Raw genomic sequence first — 17675 nt, 5'->3', positions numbered from 1 at the left:
ATATCCTCATGGGTACAAACTTGAATTAAATATTGGGGGGAAGGTGAGCCCCGCCCTGCATAATTGATCACATGACATGGTGCATGCACACCATTTGAACAGCATTGCCCATCAACTTTGGGGGGAGGCAGCCCTCCAATATTTTATTGAGTGGGCTGAATACCCCTTGGACCCTTGAAGTTGGTTCCTTTGGATAGGCTGCTACTACATGCTGTTCCCATCCTGAAGAAAGCACTAGGCCACATATCTTGCCTTCCAGATACAGACCACAGCTCTCTTCATTCCCTGAACATGAGCTATACTGGCTGGGGCTGATGGATTGGGAATCCAACAACATCAGGGAGTCACAGGTTCCCTTTGTCTGCTCTACACTTTCTGATTATTTGGGGGATTTATAAGCCTTACTGACAAGGACCGCTTCCCTTAAACTCAGTTCTAGAAATATTAAAAAATACAGAGATGTATTATTTACTCCTCCAAAGCCTTGATGACACAAAACTTAACAAATCTTGTGAAATATCCTAAGGACACAAATGGTACCTGGACATCCATGCAGTCTTAACACATAGCAAAGATTTCCCTAGAATTGCGTTTTTAAAACCAATGAAGTCAAATGTCAAAGCATAAACAAATTTATTTGGGGAAATTGAGAAAATTGGAGGCAGCAATCGGAGATTTACAAATAAAACCACTAAAGTACATATAATTTAGCTAGTTACATATTACCTGCTTGAGCAGTCTTGGGTGGCCTTGCAAAACAGAGGTTATGAGAGAGACCATCTCTGGCCACCTTGGCTGGATGGTTCCAAGAAGCAAATACAGAGGTGATGCTTGTTGCTTTATCCGGTAGTGAGAGCAGTTACATCTCTGATGTGAGTTAGATAGTCAACCATAAATTTCTCTAAATGATTCTGGATTTATATAAGAAAATTAACCTCAACTTATGGAATGCTAATTGTATATCGTTAGATATTGTTTCATAATTTTTAGAGGTTTTCCACATAGTTTTGAGTCTTATTTTTATAGTGTAAAGGTAAAGGTAAAGGGACCCCTGACCATTAGGTCCAGTCGTGACCGACTCTGGGGTTGCGCGCTCATCTCGCATTATTGGCCGAGGGAGCCGGCGTATAGCTTCCAGGTCATGTGGCCAGCATGACAAAGCCACTTCTGGCAAACCAGAGCAGCACATGGAAACGCCGTTTACCTTCCCGCTGTAGCGGTTCCTATTTATCTACTTGCACTTTGACGTGCTTTCGAACTGCTAGGTTGGCAGGAGCTGGGACCAAGCAACGGGAGCTCACCCCGTCACAGGGATTCAAACCGCCAACATTGCTTCAATTATTTCAGGCTGTGAAGTGGTTTATAAATTTATATAATAAGTAAAAATAATAGCAGTGTACTAAAAAATTAAAAGATGGCAGTTAGCTAGTAATTAAAATAATTAAGTGCCCCAGGCCATCAACCTATTATAACTATTCACTTTAAAAATATTAAACATAAACAATAATGCCATTTATACTCAGAAGTATGAATGAAGGAACTAAGGTTATTCATATGAACTTGATTAAACACAATTCCCTTAATAGTCACACATTTTTAGATACTTTTGCCGTATCATATCAGGTAATCCATCCAGTTACTGAGAATTTGAATGCCAAGCCATCTGAAGAAGACTAACTGCTTTTAAACGTTCTTGCCATATTACAGAGAATATTGTGTTCTGTGTTTGAAAGCATCATCATAATAACTCAGTTGAAATATCTTCAGCTGCATAGAAAGCCCTTAAATGCTACTCATGACTCAGGATGTAATAAGAGTCTCATTATTGAATTAGTACTTTGCATTTATATGAGAGCCAAACTATTATTTGCATATACTCTTTATTTCAGAGGTTTAGAATGGGTGAATGAATGGGATCTTTTAGCATCTAATACACTATTTCTTAAACTGTATTTTAATGGCGAAAATAGTTACAACTAAATACTATTCCTTTAAAAATGAGTTTGTTGCATTGCAATAAATAGAGAAATTCTCTTTCCTCTATAGAAGTGACCCAAATTATGATTTATCCATTACTTTAATCTTTATAGTAGAATTCAGTCACAAAGAAGAAAGCAATTCAATAAATATGGCATTATGACACATCCCTTTGTGCAATATAATTAACAAAAATGTCTCTTAGTAATATTTTACGTGCAATTTATAACTGTAACCTTATACATCAAACAATGGCTTATTGCCTTAATGGTAGTCCATAACAAACAGGTTTATATAATTATACAGAATTACATTAGAATATAAATATGGTCATGATTCAGCCCAATTTAAACACTTCAAGTCCCATTAATTTCAATAGGTGATTTAAGAAGTGTTTACCTCCCACGGAAATCAATGGGATAAAAATGCTTTTCCTGGATAGATCATACTCTGAATATTATAATTGTACAGAATTATAAAAATAAAATAACTACAGGCATATTACTTCCCCAAAAAGTTTCTATATTTCTTTAAGAAGCAATATACATTTTTTAAAAAAATCTGACAAGGTATACAGCTATCATCTCTAGTATAAATCTGTTATGCAATTACTTTAATGTTATTGTGAAATATTCTCCTCTTTCTAGAGTTTGATAAAGTTCAGGACAGCTTTTACAGAAGACAAAAGTCCTCCAGACATATTGTCTTTATAATACTGTATTTATTGATAAATCCATTGGTTTTCAGACACGGGGGGTGGGGGCATAGAAACAAGTGCATGGGCAGGCAATATTTGTTCCAAAGCAGTATCTGAACTCTAAAAGACCCAAACTGTTTTTACCTCCAAAACCTTTAATTACTAGACGAGATTAGATACAAATGTTATCAAATATATCTTTATTTTAATACTATATATATATATATATATATATATATATATATATTCTATCAATTTATATCCTATTTTTCAACAAGTGTCCTCAAAACAACTAGCAAATTTATAAAACACAACAGAGACACTAAGATTTTATAAATCTCTAATTTAATTGTAATTTTAGTGATAGGATTTTGATGAAGACTTTCTTTATGTCAGGCCTATTCAGTAGTTTAAACATTTAAGATAAGTCAGTAATTTTTATGATTGTTCAGTGTTGTGTTTGATACTATTTTATCCTTTTGTAAATTTTGTTGTGTACAGCTGATATTTTTCATTTTATTTATAGAAATGTTGATAAACATTTTTATAAAGAAACATTGAATTAATAAAACTATAGTTATTTACTGACATTCTTGAAATTATGTAACAGTAGTATTGATTACATTTGTAATATATTTTTCCCCTCAGCTGTGTTACGAACTATTATTAAAGAAGTAAAAATTCCTATTCTGGTAATTATATGTTTAGTAGGAACTGGCATTGGAACAGTACCCCATTTTTATCCTCAGGTAATGGAGAACTAATAATTTCCTCCATTTCAATAACTACTAAGGAAATAGAGTTTACTGATATTTTGTAAACAAAGTTTAGTTGAAGACACAGAAGGTTGAGGAGGAGGCAGAAGGAGAGAGGAAATTCAATTCCATCTCTGCTCTCCCTGTATGTCTCTGACACTAGGTGTTTATGCAAATTGTCTCCACATTACTAGGATAACAGTAGTTGCTGTTGCCAGTTTAGCATTTTGAGGTGTCTGTAGGCAAGGTGGATTTGTGGACCCCTCTTCAAGTTGCTTTCTTGAAGATGAGCCAGTGGGTTCTGCCACTTCAAAGCCATTCAGCTTGGAGAACATCCAGATTGAAAAGAGTTTGCTACTGAAAGAAGTGGCAGAGCAAGATATATGGGTTTTCAGGGGAGAGGGTTTGGGGAGAGATCTGAAATTTGGAAATGAGCTTGGAAGAAACAGGCTTTTTGCATATATTTTAAGGAAAGAGCATGGTATGCCAAGCCCAATTCCAACTTGAGCCAAGGACTCATCATTTTAAAAATGTTTCAAACATCATTGTTTCTGTAGAAATCAATGTGTAGATTGTTTCATCAGAGGGCACTAAAAGCTACTGCACAAGGCAAGGGTAAAGTTTCAGACACCCAGCTTCCCATCTGACACGGGATTCGACTCTAGATTTTAGGAGGCCCTCCTCCCAGTGGCATGGCTAGCCGCTCGGGTGCCCGGGGCGGCGCACGCACCCTTCGGCTGGGGACGGAGCAAGCCGCCCATGGGGCGGAGCAAGCCAAGGTAGGGTGTGCTGCGTGGAGCCTCTCCGCAGCCTCCTCCTCAGCTGAGGCGGTGGGCAGACGCAAGCCCCGTGCTGCTCAAAAAAGCAGCACGGATCATGCAGGCAGTCCACCCACCACCTCCCCCTCAGGAGAGACGAGTGGCTCAGGCATGCTGCAGGCCCTGCGGTGTGACGTCCATTGCCCCCCCCCCTGCCTCACCTAGCTACGCCTCTGCCTTCATGCTCACCTAAGTGTGGATCTCCAAACTCTTCCCCCTCAATTCCCCAAGCCCTCCTCCCATTGCTCTTGCTCCCTACCATAGGAGCCAGTGACTGGACTATGGCTGGACGTATGCTGATGGTGGCAAGAGGAATGTAGCCCGCTTATGGAGAGGGGAAGAAATTAGGCTGGATGGTGGGTTTCTGGCTTATTGCAGAGATTCAAAAGTCGCTTTTTAGGGCAACGAGCCTCCAAAGGCGGCTTCCACCATGCAGTCATAAAGCCCAGAGCAACCCAGACCCAGCAAAAAGTATTAACTCACTCCCACACACACCCCGACAATACCAGAAAAGCAGCCCTCGTGGAAACCTGTCCCAACCAGCCTTAGCCCATTTCAACCCAATCAAGCCTTGGAAAACCACCTAGACAGCTAAAACCTTGCAGGAAGATCCCCTCCTGGCCTCCAGGGGGTAGCCTTGCTCTCTGCTCGGCTGGCCGTGCTGGGACTCTCCAAGTTCCTGCAGAGGGAAGCGGCTTTCCCTCGCGGAGACTTACTGTGCCAAAGCAAGCAGGCAAGGAAGACAGAGAGGAGGAGGCAGCTTAGGCAAATTCATGGAGGAGAGCGCTGTCGAAGGCTTCTAGCCATAAGGGTTGTGCTCTGCCTGCAAAGTTGGAGGCAGCAATGCTTCTGGTTTCTGGAAATCGTTCGAGGGGAGAGTGCTCCTGCAGTGGCATAGGTAGGGGCGTGCGGGAGTTATTTTTTTGTCACCCCCCTCAGTGATGACACCCGGGGCGGCCCATACCTCCCTTCCTATGCCACTGCCTCCTCCTTTTCTGTCCTCCTTGTACAGAAGAAGTCTAGGTTCTCTTTCTCCACTCCCTCTGATCATGTGCTTGGGTGGGGAAGAAATATGTAAAATAATATAAAAGTATTCACAATTAACAATTCCTTGTACTCATTTTGTGTTGCCAGTTTCCTTTTGTGAAGGACATTGCAGGTATAGATCCTATACTTTTCCTTCATTTGTTTACACCAGTTATAATATTTGCAGCTGCATTTGAGATGGATTTTTATATATTTCGAAAATCATTTTGGCAGGTAAGACATATACAATTTTCTGTTTAGAAATTTACTGTCTTCAGACTTCAAAATATATTTTTTTAATAATATATTTTTATTAATTTTCCAATTAAAAACAATTATATCACATCCATTATTTCAAATTATACAAATACATATCAATAAGACCGAATGTTATGCCAAATCATCTAAAATTTTCGGGGTTCCCATGCTTCAAGAAATTGGGGATTCCTCGCAGCTGCCCACTGTCGTCTTTTTCTAAAGTCCAAATCGTCACTCAAAGTCTATAATAGTCCCGATCTTTCCCCTACAATCACAAAGATGTTTTCCTCTTTCATCCGATTTTCCCCCAGCTGCTGAGATAAGTATCAAACGAGATTTCACATATGTTCTTTCTCCTGTGTGAGTTTTAATCAGTCTGGCCTCCCCATAGATCTTGATCTTCAGACTTCAAAATAAGGATTGTTGTTGTTGTTTAGTCGTTTAGTCGTGTCCGACTCTTCGTGACCCCATGGAAAGCCACTCCAGTATCCCTGCCAAGAAAACTCCGTGGACAAAGACAACAGACAAAATAAGGATATAGTTGCATATTACATACAAATGTGTCCAATCAAACCCCAATGTAATATTTTCCAGGAAAATAGTTTTGTTTAAAGCACATCCAATTCATATTTAAAGCATTTGACTTCCCCCAAGCAATCCTGGGAACTGTAGTTTGCTAAGGATACTGGGAACTGTAGCTCTGGGAATGGGAAACTATAATTCTCAGGATTCTTTGGGGGAAATCATGGGCATTAAATGTGTGTTGGATGTATGTCCGTGCATAATTTGCAGTGAAAAAATGAAAGGCACCAACAACCCAAGTATAACTTAGTTGGATATCACCCTACAAGTACCTTTTTTACATTTAATTCATGTATTCATGTGAGCTGATTGACTGCCATGTCATATATAACACTGTGTCATTAAATCTCCAGCCTTATCCACCTGAGTTTAATGTAATTTTATTTTGCAAATGATTGATACACACACACATATGTTGTTGTTGCAGGTGTTAATTCTTGCGGTTCCTGGATTTTTGATGAACTGTGCTTTCCTTGGATGGTTAACTTTTAAAATTAATAAGTATGATTGGTCGTGGGATGATAGCATGCTATTTGGAATAATTCTTAGCACAACAGACCCTATCCTTTCTGTGACTTCTGTAAGAAACATTGGTAGGTATTTACATTGATTTTTCTGATAAGCTGAATTCATTATAATACTTGAACGTGGAGTGTACTGTCTACAATTTAGCTTCACAGAGCTTATTTAATTGATAATTAACTGTATGTAACAAACAAATGTGAAGTGATATGGACAGTTTAGGGACATGAGCAGAAAGATACCCCCCCCCCCTACACACATTAAATAAAATTAGAATTATTGAGGCTAGAGTTAAAAGTCATTTTGGCTGTCCTGAGTGAACTCTTTCAAATGTGTATACTGTACATTCATGTGGCAGTACATTGTTAACCGTGCTTGCTCAGGTTTCCTCATATCTGAAAAACTGTTTCTCCCTTGTAAAGTATTCAGCAGGGGAGCAACAAAGATGACACCAGAGTATTTGCAGGGAAAAGGTTTTATTTGAGGAAATAAAATGCAACAATTTGAAAATAGAACAATTAGTTGTAGAATGCTGTCTCAGAGAAAGAAGTGGGGTTGACTGACAAGTGGGATGGTGGTGAGCTAATGTACGTTTTGCAATGATGTTTCAACATTTGGGTTAAAAGGAGAGGGGTTGAAGTGGCAGAGGCTTGAAAGCTGGCAAGAAAGAAAAATAGAATGATATTTTCCCTTCCATATGATCCGTACAAAAACCAGTACTTGGAAGAGGATGAACAACCAGCTATGTAGCTTTGTATTTATGGAACTGATGTTGAGTTGTGAATTGTGTCATCATAACATTAAATATACATTCATTTTTGACTGAGGATACAGTTTCAAGCATCTTAGGGGATTCATCTAAGATATTATCCCCTAATGGAACCAGGTTTGATTTGAATATAACAGCAAACTATGGTTTGTCATGTGAGTGATTTGTGCTCTCCCTTCTCTTCCCTGCTCCTTACCTTTGTGTGTGCAGGGAAGACTTGAGAAGCTTCCATTCCCATTTGGACAATTGTTTTGCAGAAACCTGAATCAGTGATTGGTTGCAAATTATGATTGGAGTCTTCTCCACTGTTGTAAGCATGCTACCTCCAAATAACTGTTGCTGGGATGGGATTCGTTGTATAGCATAGTGCATGCTTCCTCAACCTCGGCCCTCCAGATGTTTTGAGACTACAGTTCCCACCACCCCTGACCACTGGTCCTGCTAGCTAGGGATCATGGGAGTTGTAGGACAAAACATCAGGAGGTCCGAGGTTAAGGAAGCCTGGCATAGTGCCTTGCATGGATTTGCATGCTTCCCATAGGCATGCGTTTGTCCACTGCGAGAGTAGGATGTTGGACTAAATAGACCTTTAGTCTGATTTGGCACACCTCTCCTTATACAGGAATAATAAAAGGGATTGCACGAGTGAAAGGCTTATACCTGATCATTACCAGTGTTCCAAAGTTTGGTTTGTAGGATAATCTGAAGGCAGACAGAGCCTGCTCATATTTTTAAGGTACAGTAATACCTTGGTTCTTGAATGGCTTAGTTGCCAAACAAATTGACTCCCAAACGCCGCAAACCCGGAAGTAAGTGTTCCGGTTTGCAAATATTTTTCAGAAGCCGAACATCCAACTCAAGCATTACTTCTGCTTGATTGCAGGAGGCTCTTGCAGCCAAACGGAAGCTGCACCTTGGTTTTCGAACAGTTTCAGGAGTCGAACGGACTCCTGGAACGGATTAAGTTTGGGAACGGGTACCATGGTATTTTGTTTCACTTGAAATATAATTTTTAGCATAAAGTGAAGCAGAAGGGAGGAATATTGGAAAGAAGAGAAGACAAAATCATCTAGTTTGCAGGTTCTTTTATTTTCATAATAAAATCTCACAAAATGGTTTTATATGGGAGTATGTTAAGGCAATTCTTTCTCTCGATTAAAAAAGAATGCAAAGTTTACATTGTGCAACAAAGAGATGCAAGACCTGGTTATAAGTAAAACAACAATGTAAATAATACACTTTTTTGCTGTAATTTAAAATTTAGCTTTCAGATTTGCACTGTTTAAGAACTTTAAGAAGTAAAGTTGTTCCTGGTGGATTTAAACTGTCATGATTTAAATATATTCACTCTTGGAGAAACAGGAAACATGGGAGGAAACAAAATCAAGCTTCTGCCTCTTGAACAGCTGATGAGCACTACTGCTGCATATTATTTGCCTGGGGAATCTATTTTTGTGAAGCTGCTGAATTAAAGTGCTATTGTAAATGGCTTAAAGCTTTGCATTCCACCTTTATTATCCAGTTCTACTTCATAGCCACCATCTCTGCAAGGTTTTTCAGTGGAAGGATGATGGGAACTGCTTTAGAGCTTTAGAATGGCTGCATGTTATAGGCAGACTTAATGCTGAAATGCTAATGGGAATTGCATGGAGAAAATAATTGTTTGAGAAAAATATATGCACTAAAAACAAGCATATCTTAATCATGTGATTTTGATTCCCCCATTTCTTAATGGGTCTTGTTATAGTATCTTTCCACTTAAGAACAACAACAACAAAAAGAACCAATCACCCATTCCCACCACCCCTTCTGAGTAATACCCCTCCCCACCCTCTCACAATATATAAGGGTCTGGTGACTTCTGTTTCAGTATATCTGAAAAAGTGTGCATGCACACGAAAGCTCATACCAATGACAAACTTAGTTGGTCTCTAAGGTGCTACTGGGAGGAATTTTTAAAATCTTGTTCACTTTGTTATCCTCCCTCCCCTTTTTTTCCCAGGGCTTTCAAAAATAGTTGTCAACTTAATAAAAGGCGAGTCTTTGTTTAATGATGCTACAACAGTAATAATTTTTGAGTTATATAGGGATCTTGCCAATGAAACTCACCATGAATTGAGTAAGTATATTATGTTCTGTATTTTTTTTATTTCGTAAAAATACAATCCATATTATGTCACAAGCCTTATTTTTAACTGTTGAGATCTAGGGCATACAAGCTGAAAAAGAAACATGACAGGCACAGGCATGTCACTAGCGGGTTCCTCAGGTGGTGTTCTGTGGATGGTAAGGTGAAAAAAGGGGTACCGTAGGTGTTGTGCAGATTGGGGGAAGCCTTGGATCTACCATAACTTCCCAGGATGTGGCTAGATAGCAGCAGATAGAGCAACACAAATGGTTGAAGGATATGGTAAAAGAGAGTACTACTGAGGGAAGAAATAAAATACATCAAGCTGGGATATAGGGTATTTTGTTGAAAACTAAGTACTTTGGGAGTCAGTTTGTTGTCTCAAGTTTTACTAAATATGGAGGTGTTGCTATTGTTTTGAAAGCTGACTTACATTTTGAAGTTAATACCCTGCTTAGGAAAGACCTAAAAGAAGGATAAGATTTTATTTAAGGCGCTTTAGAGGGTCAGGGACAGACAGTACATGTTCCAAATATGAGACTATTGCTGTCAGTCTAGCAGTGGGGATGGACTCTCTCCTGTATCGGTAGTGGCACCCGCCCTGTGGAACGCCCTCCCACCAGATGTCAAAGAGAAAAACAACTACCAGACTTTTAGAAGACATCTGAAGGCAGCCCTGTTTAGGGAAGCTTTTAATGTTTAATAGATCATTGTATTTTAATATTTTGTTGGAAACCGCCCAGAGTGGCTGGGGAAACCCAGCCAGATGGGCGGGGTATAAATCATAATAATAATTATCATTATCATTATCAATGTAAAGTTGATATCAGTCAGGGAGGTAAGGATTACAGAGAAGATGATGCATGTTAGGACGAGCTGAGTAAAAGGCTTACCTGCAGAAGTGATACCGGTAGTTCCAGCTTCTACTTCTCACTGAGTAAGGCTCCTCCATTAAAGTTATACATGTGCACCAATGCATTGGCTTCTTGCTGGAGGGGCTGTAAGGACCTTTGCACTTACCACCGTATATGGTGGTTTCCGCCATAATTGTTGATTTGGGGGAAGGTATCTCCCTGGGGGGGGGGGGGAAATAAAGTCATTGAACAAAAATTAATATAGACCCTAGAATTGGCGGTGCTAAAGAATGTGGTCATGCAGTAAGACCTTGATTGGATGCCTTCTGATGGCAGCACTGCTTTAAAAAAAACATCTAAGCAGAGAATATATTTGGAAGGGACTACAATGGAGTACAGTAACTATAACTATAAAGTGTAGTACCTAGTATTGATAGAGAAACTGACACAAAAGCTCAAAGTCAGTCATTAGAAGTCAAGTAAAAACATACTTTCATTCCAAATTAGTGTGATTTTATTAGTTTTACACATATATATCAACCGGAGCATAACAGAGGTCCACCAACACAATATGCAAAGACTTAGAATTCCTGAAACTGGTCCAAACACTGGTTTCTCCTTTTCAAGGAAATTCCCAAGGCTGGACTTGCACAGGATCTATGAACGGGACAAACAATTAATTTGAAAGCTGTTAACATTTTCAGCTGGAATATTCAGTCTCTCAGATAGATTGTATGGGATTATGATTGGGGGTTTTAAAATTTACCACTTCTATTGCATTTTGCTCTTTTTTTCTTGTCTAAAATATAAAATCATAATTATTTATATATAGATTTATATGAAAAAAGAAGTGTATAATTATAAGTTTCCGGAATAGATTCTGTGCATGCACAGACCTAATATGTGTGACTGCATAGATGACTGTTAAAAAAAAACACCAAGAGTTGCATGTAAGCAAACTGTTTTTCTGGGTTCCAATGAAGAAGAGGCTTCAGGGTTCAATCAGTTAGTTATAATTATCATTATAACATTATAACATCATTAGTTATAATTATCTTTAAATTAACTATTGGAAAGCAGATTGTAAATAACTATTTTCTTTTTACCTTTTACAGTTAAAGAAATTTTTATAAAGTTGATTTTGAAATTTTTTGCAAGCACTGCTTTGGGATTTTTTACTTCAAGATTAGTTAGTTATTGGTTGCAACGTATTTTCAATGATGGAGTAATTGAAATAATTCTAAGCTTCTCAATGGCATACATTATTTTCTTCATCGGTAAGTTAAAAATCCTTGTCAAATGCAATGCATTTGAAACAGTTGTGCTTAATCGTTAATAAAACTAAATAATAGTGTTTTTTAAAAAATAACATTTCCCTATGTTTTTCTATCCTTAGCTGAATGGCTTGGAATGTCTGGAGTTATTGCTATTTGTATTTTGGGCCTTCTTTTAGATACTGTAAGCTTTAGTCCAGGATTGGATATATTTCTTTTTAAGTAAGTGCTCATAAGTTAGTGTTTATCTTTAAGATTCAGTTTGAACCATTTTGATTTATGTGGTAGCTAAATGTATCCTATTTACAAATTGTGTAAGGAATGTGAACTAATAGGATTGAAGTCCTTGTAGAAGATTTAAAAGTGCCTTGTAGAAGCACTTTAAGTATTCAGTGCATAAAATTCCTATTGTAAACCAGATTCTCAGTGACAAATGGTACTTAAGCACTGGTAGACTTGAAATAGTGACAAGAGATAAAAGGTAAAAGGACCCCTGACAATTAGGTCGAGTCATGACCGACTCTGGGGTTGCGGTGCTCATCTCGCGTTATTGGCCGAGGGAGCCGGCGTACAGCTTCCAGGTCATGTGGCCAGCATGACAAAGCCGCTTCTGGCGAACCAGAGCAGCGCACGGAAATGCCATTTACCTTCCCACCAGAGTGGTACCTATTTATCTACTTGCACTTTGACGTGCTTTCGAACTGCTACAAGAAATAATTGATTAATAAATTATTTTTTGGCTTTGAATAAGATTTTTAAAAATGTAGTATAAATAAAGCATGGTGGTTGGTTGAGTGACAACTGACTGGTTTATTAATACAGAAGTAACATTTCCTGTCAGATCTTTCAATGATTTGAAGATGCATCTAGACATGAAGCAGGAGATCTGTCATCAGCATTTAGTAGTTTAAAGAAGGAAATGCAACCCTGGGGGACATAAAATTGGATTTGAACTGTACCATTAGTCTTTTTTGTCTTTTGCAATGTGAACATTTGATTTTAAAATGTTATCACTACAGTAATATAGAATAATATTATAAATGCACATTGTGTATTCTGCATTAAGAGCCTGTGAGTTACATTGTGATTAAGACTTGTAGGTTTACCCTTCTGAAAGTCTATGTTCTATGACTGATATATGGCCAGACTCAACAGCCCCAACTGGTAAACACTTAGATCAAATTGTAACCAATTTTATTGCAAAAGGAACCTGTGTGAATTTAAGCCAGGGTCTGTCCACGTCTTGGGTCCCTTTTCTACCCTGACCGGGCTAGCAGGACGACTGGAACACCTTCTCAGCTTAATTCAGAAACCATGGACCCACAATTAGCCATTGTGAGCACCAACTCCAACTTCAATAAACAATGGATGCGGCAGTAGAGGTTTTATCCTCATTTTATTTATTTCTTCAAGCTACAGCATATTTTCTGCCAACCTAGCAGTTCGAAAGCACGTCAAAATGCAAGTAGATAAATAGGAACCGCTACAGCGGGAAGGTAAACGGCGTTTCCATGTGCTGCTCTGGTTTGCCAGAAGCGGCTTTGTCATGCTGGCCACATGACCTGGAAGCTATACGCCGGCTCCCTCGGCCAATAATGCGAGATGAGCGCGCAACCCCAGAGTCGGTCACGACTGGACCTAATGGTCAGGGGTCCCTTTACCTTTACCTTTACAGCATATTTACAGATATTTACAGGCTGTGTGAGTGTTACAAATCCTCACTCAGCCACTCAGTCATCTTGTCTTTCAGCACAGAGGAAAAAACCATGCCCTGACTGCAGACAGAGAACTCAGAGACAGACTCCCTTTTAAAGAAAGAGTCACTGCCCCCTTTCTCAATTATAATCAGATCACCTAATTCTCACGGTGGGAGGGGTGAAAATGCTAATAACCTGTACACGTTTATATCAAGTCTAATACCTTATATTTTAGCTACTGAACTACTCATTAATATACATAAATATACAGGCAAAGAATCTGTAGTTTCCTTTCCCTTCTGAGTTCAAATAGTAGATAGTAAAAATACAAATCCCATGTTCATTGGCCATTTCCTGTTGAGTATTGGATTGCATTTCCTCAGGCTCTCAGCTGAGTTTGGGAGGTAGAGCAAACTACAAATCTCATGTTACCTGCTAGGAAACTGTGTGTGGGTGTTTTGCCTATCTCTAGTTTCAACTTGTTTTGTGGAATTCTAATCTAAAATATAATCTAAAAAATTATGTTTGACCAAATATTCACTGTGTTAAAATGCTTTGAAACTGATTTTGAGGTTGGGGTGAGGGGAGAATGCTTTTGTACTTTATATACCATAAAAACTTATAGCTTTGCTAATAGTTAGCCCCCACCCCCTTAGCATGGTTTAACACATTCTTTTAAAAACAGGTTCTGGTCAATGTTGACCTTTTTGGCCCACATTATGATATTCGTTATAACGGGAATTGTGTTGGCTCAGAAGGCATTTCCACATTTTCGTTCTCATGATATGTTTTATATTATTATAGTCTACCTTTCGTTAAATCTTACAAGGTAAGAATTGTTTAATATTCCTTATTGTATCAATGTTTTCTGCCAATGCACAGAGCTCATTCAGTTAATATTCTTCAGACTGCAGTCCAAATGCATTTAACTGGGAGTAAGCTACACTGAATTCACTAGGACTTACTTTTTAGGCATCTATAGGATGGTCCTGTTAGAATTAGTAGATTATGTATTATTTTCCAAAATTCTTAAGTCCAAGGCACACATGCTCTCACAAGCAACTGCATGGTAGCCAATGAAGAACATAAATAGATCCTTATACTTACCAGAACTTCTAGTATTGGTGCCTCTGAACTTAATACCCAGCTTGCAGTATGAATTTGGCATAGTTTTGAAAAAACACTTTTATTCGAAACCTATTCCAAACCAGGCCATCATCACGCTTCCAACAGTTTGGATTGCAATCTGCTTTGTGAAGAGCTCCTTCTACCAGACCACCTGGTTGCTCCTACTTCTGTGATTGTAGCAGCAAGGAGGGATTCTCATCCTTGCCACCTGGAGCCCCTTTGGAGGAAGGTTTGGGATATACATTAAAAAATAATAGCTTCCCTCTTTTCCTGGTGCTTTGAACACTGCTTTGGCTACAGACGGTGGGAAATGTGTTTTTCTCTGAGGGTCTTATACCTTTGGGATATCAAGTGTCCGATTGACATTCATATGCCCTGGCCTAAAGGATGCTACTATAGTGGCATTCCAAGCAGTAGTGAAGGAGAAGGTGAACAAGAAACACAGAAGCACACCTCCCCTGCTATTGCTGCTGTTGCTACCAGATACTAACTTTGGCAGCTACTAAGCTTTAGGCATTACGCACTAGAGGACAGCCACTAGTAAGTAATGCTTACATGTCTGTCTATATCAGGCATCCCCAAACTTCGGTCCTCCAGATGTTTTGGACTACAATTCCCATCTTTCCTGGCCACTGGTCTTCTTAGCTAGGGATCATGGGAGTTGCAGGCCAAAACATCTGGAGGGCCGCAGTTTGGGGATGCCTGGTCTAGATCTTGTGTATATTGTATGTACAAGACTTTGCACTGAGTCCCACCTGCTTGACCACTTGCCCATCTGCCTCCCAGAGATTTTAGAGGACAAGCATTGGATGAATGAAAATTATCTTAAGGTGGCCCAAGAGGCTTTGCTTCCTTGCTTCCTGAGGAATATAAAGTTTGGCTGTTTAAATAACTTTTTGTAAAATTGTGGCATTTGTCAAACTGCTAGCCTTATGAGTAATGCTTGGAGGTTAGAGGGTGAGAGCCCCTATACACTATTTTGGGGCCCAATATTTGTTGATTAGGACATTAATGAAACAAGTAATGTGTGTTGCTGAATACTGTTGAAGTGAAAATATTGGGAACTAAACATTGGCAAAGAGTTTCTTAATGTCTTCTTCTCTTCTTTGGCGATCACTCGTAGCCGAGTAAGATTGTCTTCCATAAACACGGTTTTAACAATGGGTCCATAAGTGTCTGTGAAGGCCAGTTCTGGATCCACACGCCCTTCCACAGTGGGGACATTGGTTTCCAGACAGGAGTTGATCACGGTGTGGATTTGCCAAGCATGCCTTCCTCTTAGCATGTTTCTCCCTTGCATCCTGAGATCGAGTTTCTTCAAAGCCCATGACACTATTGGTAAAGGCTGTTCTCCAACTGGAGCACTCGCAGGCCAGTGTTTCTCAGTTGTCAGTGTTTATACTACATTTTTTAAGAGTTGCCTTGAGACAGTCTTTAAACCTCTTTTGTTGACCACCAGCATTGCGCTTTCCATTTTTAAGTTAGGAATAGAGTAGTTGCTTTGGAAGACGATCATCAGGCATCCGCACAGCATGACCAGTCCAACGAAGTTGATGTTGAAGAATCATTGCTTCAACACTGGTGATCTTTGCTTCTTCCAGTACACTGATATTAGTTCGCCTGTCTTCCCAAGTGATGTGTAAAATTTTTCGGAGACACCGTTGATGGAATCTTTCGTGGAGTTGGAGATGGCGTTTATAAGTGGTCCATATTTCACAAGCATATAGTAAGGTTGGTGGTACAATAGTTTTGTAAACAAGCACTTTGGTTTCCCTGCACTTCAATCGGGAGAAAGCCGCACTCGCAGAGCTCAGGTGATGCTGGATTTCAGCATCAATGTTGGCCCTTGTGGAAAGGTAGCTGCCTAGGTAGGAGAAGTGATCAACATTTTCCAACGTTACACCACTGAGTTGGATTTGTGGCGCTGCAGAGGGGTTATTTTGTACTTGTTGGTGCAGCACTTTGGTTTTTTGGATGTTGAGTGATAGGCTTTTTGGTTTGTTGAGTGATAGGCTTCGGTTTTTTGGATGTTGAGTGAAATCTTTAAGAGATTTCTTAATGTAAAGTAATTTTGAAGTAGACAATTTTATATGAATTAGATGTAGTGGAGGCTGGAATCTGATTTCTGAAAACTAAATTTATTCCCTTTGTGAAAAACATTTCTGTGCTTTGACTTTATTGCCATGGTAATTCATAGCTTCTGTGCAAATTGACGTATTTCCAAGCTGAAAACAAGATTTAAAATTTGCAGTTTCCTGAAATTATTACAGTTACCCAATCAGTACAAAGGAGGACTTCATATTTATTTATGCATTTTGGTTTTTAGTAGGTTTGTATCTTACTTTTTGACTAGAGTACTCAAAGCAGTTCGTAACATTTATAAAATGCAATGGTTACATTGCACATTTAAAACAAACCACACATTTCAAATGAAGTAGGAGCAGGAGCATCTCATTTTCTGTCTCTGTGCTTCCCTATCTCCTGGATTCCTTCTCTTAGGGAATTACTGTTAAATGGCCCTATGCTAGGGGAAGGGACAGCCCAGCTGCAGCAGGAGCAGACACCTGAAGTTCTCTTTGCGTACCTTTGTAAGTTAAAAGAGGGATATGCACTTGCCCCACTATATTGCTGGGGTTTTTTTTGCCTGAGCATATGTTAATAGTTAGGCTCAACGCTTTTTGTTCCAGAAGGTGATAGTTGAAAATTGACACCAGTTTTAGCCATGCTCTTGTTGTTTAGTCGTTTAGTCGTGTCCGACTCTTCATGACCCCATGGACCATAGCACGCCAGGCACGCCTGTCTTCCACTGCCTCCCGCAGTTTCGTCAAACTCATGTTCGTAGCTTCGAGAACACTGTCCAACCATCTCATCCCCTTCTCCTAGTGCCCTCAATCTTTCCCAGCATCAGGCTCTTTTCCAGGGAGTCTTCTCTTCTCATGAGGTGGCCAAAGTATTGGAGCCTCAGCTTCAGGATCTGTCCTTCCAGTGAGCACCCAGGGCTGATTTCCTTCAAAATGGATAGGTTTGATCTTCTTGCAGTCCATGGGACTCTCAAGAGTCTCCTCCAGCACCATAATTCAAAAGCATCAATTCTTCGGCGATCAGCCTTCTTTATGGTCCAGCTCTCACTTCCATACATCACTACTGGGAAAACCATAGTGATGTATGGAAGTGAGAGCTGGACCATAAA

The 17675-nt window shown here is 39.4% G+C and overlaps 1 protein-coding gene across 1 annotated transcript in view; it reads left to right on the top strand.

The window, feature by feature from the left end:
- LOC118076093 (sodium/hydrogen exchanger 10-like) overlaps window positions 1-17675 on the top strand; it is a gene marked incomplete at its 3' end in the record, with an annotated part of 54879 nt that overhangs the window by 831 nt on the left and 36373 nt on the right. The window contains exons 2-8 of the mRNA XM_060279533.1: window positions 3323-3423; window positions 5382-5507; window positions 6541-6706; window positions 9407-9523; window positions 11502-11663; window positions 11783-11882; window positions 14043-14186. Of these exons, the coding sequence (XP_060135516.1) occupies window positions 3323-3423; window positions 5382-5507; window positions 6541-6706; window positions 9407-9523; window positions 11502-11663; window positions 11783-11882; window positions 14043-14186 (916 nt within the window). The remainder of the gene's footprint in view (window positions 1-3322; window positions 3424-5381; window positions 5508-6540; window positions 6707-9406; window positions 9524-11501; window positions 11664-11782; window positions 11883-14042; window positions 14187-17675) is intronic.

Source organism: Zootoca vivipara, chromosome 1 (genome assembly GCF_963506605.1).
Source record: "Zootoca vivipara chromosome 1, rZooViv1.1, whole genome shotgun sequence".
In the NCBI taxonomy this organism is placed as follows: Eukaryota; Metazoa; Chordata; class Lepidosauria; order Squamata; family Lacertidae; genus Zootoca; species Zootoca vivipara.
Note: the sequence above shows the minus strand (reverse complement) of the source record. Positions and strands in the feature narration are given on the sequence as shown.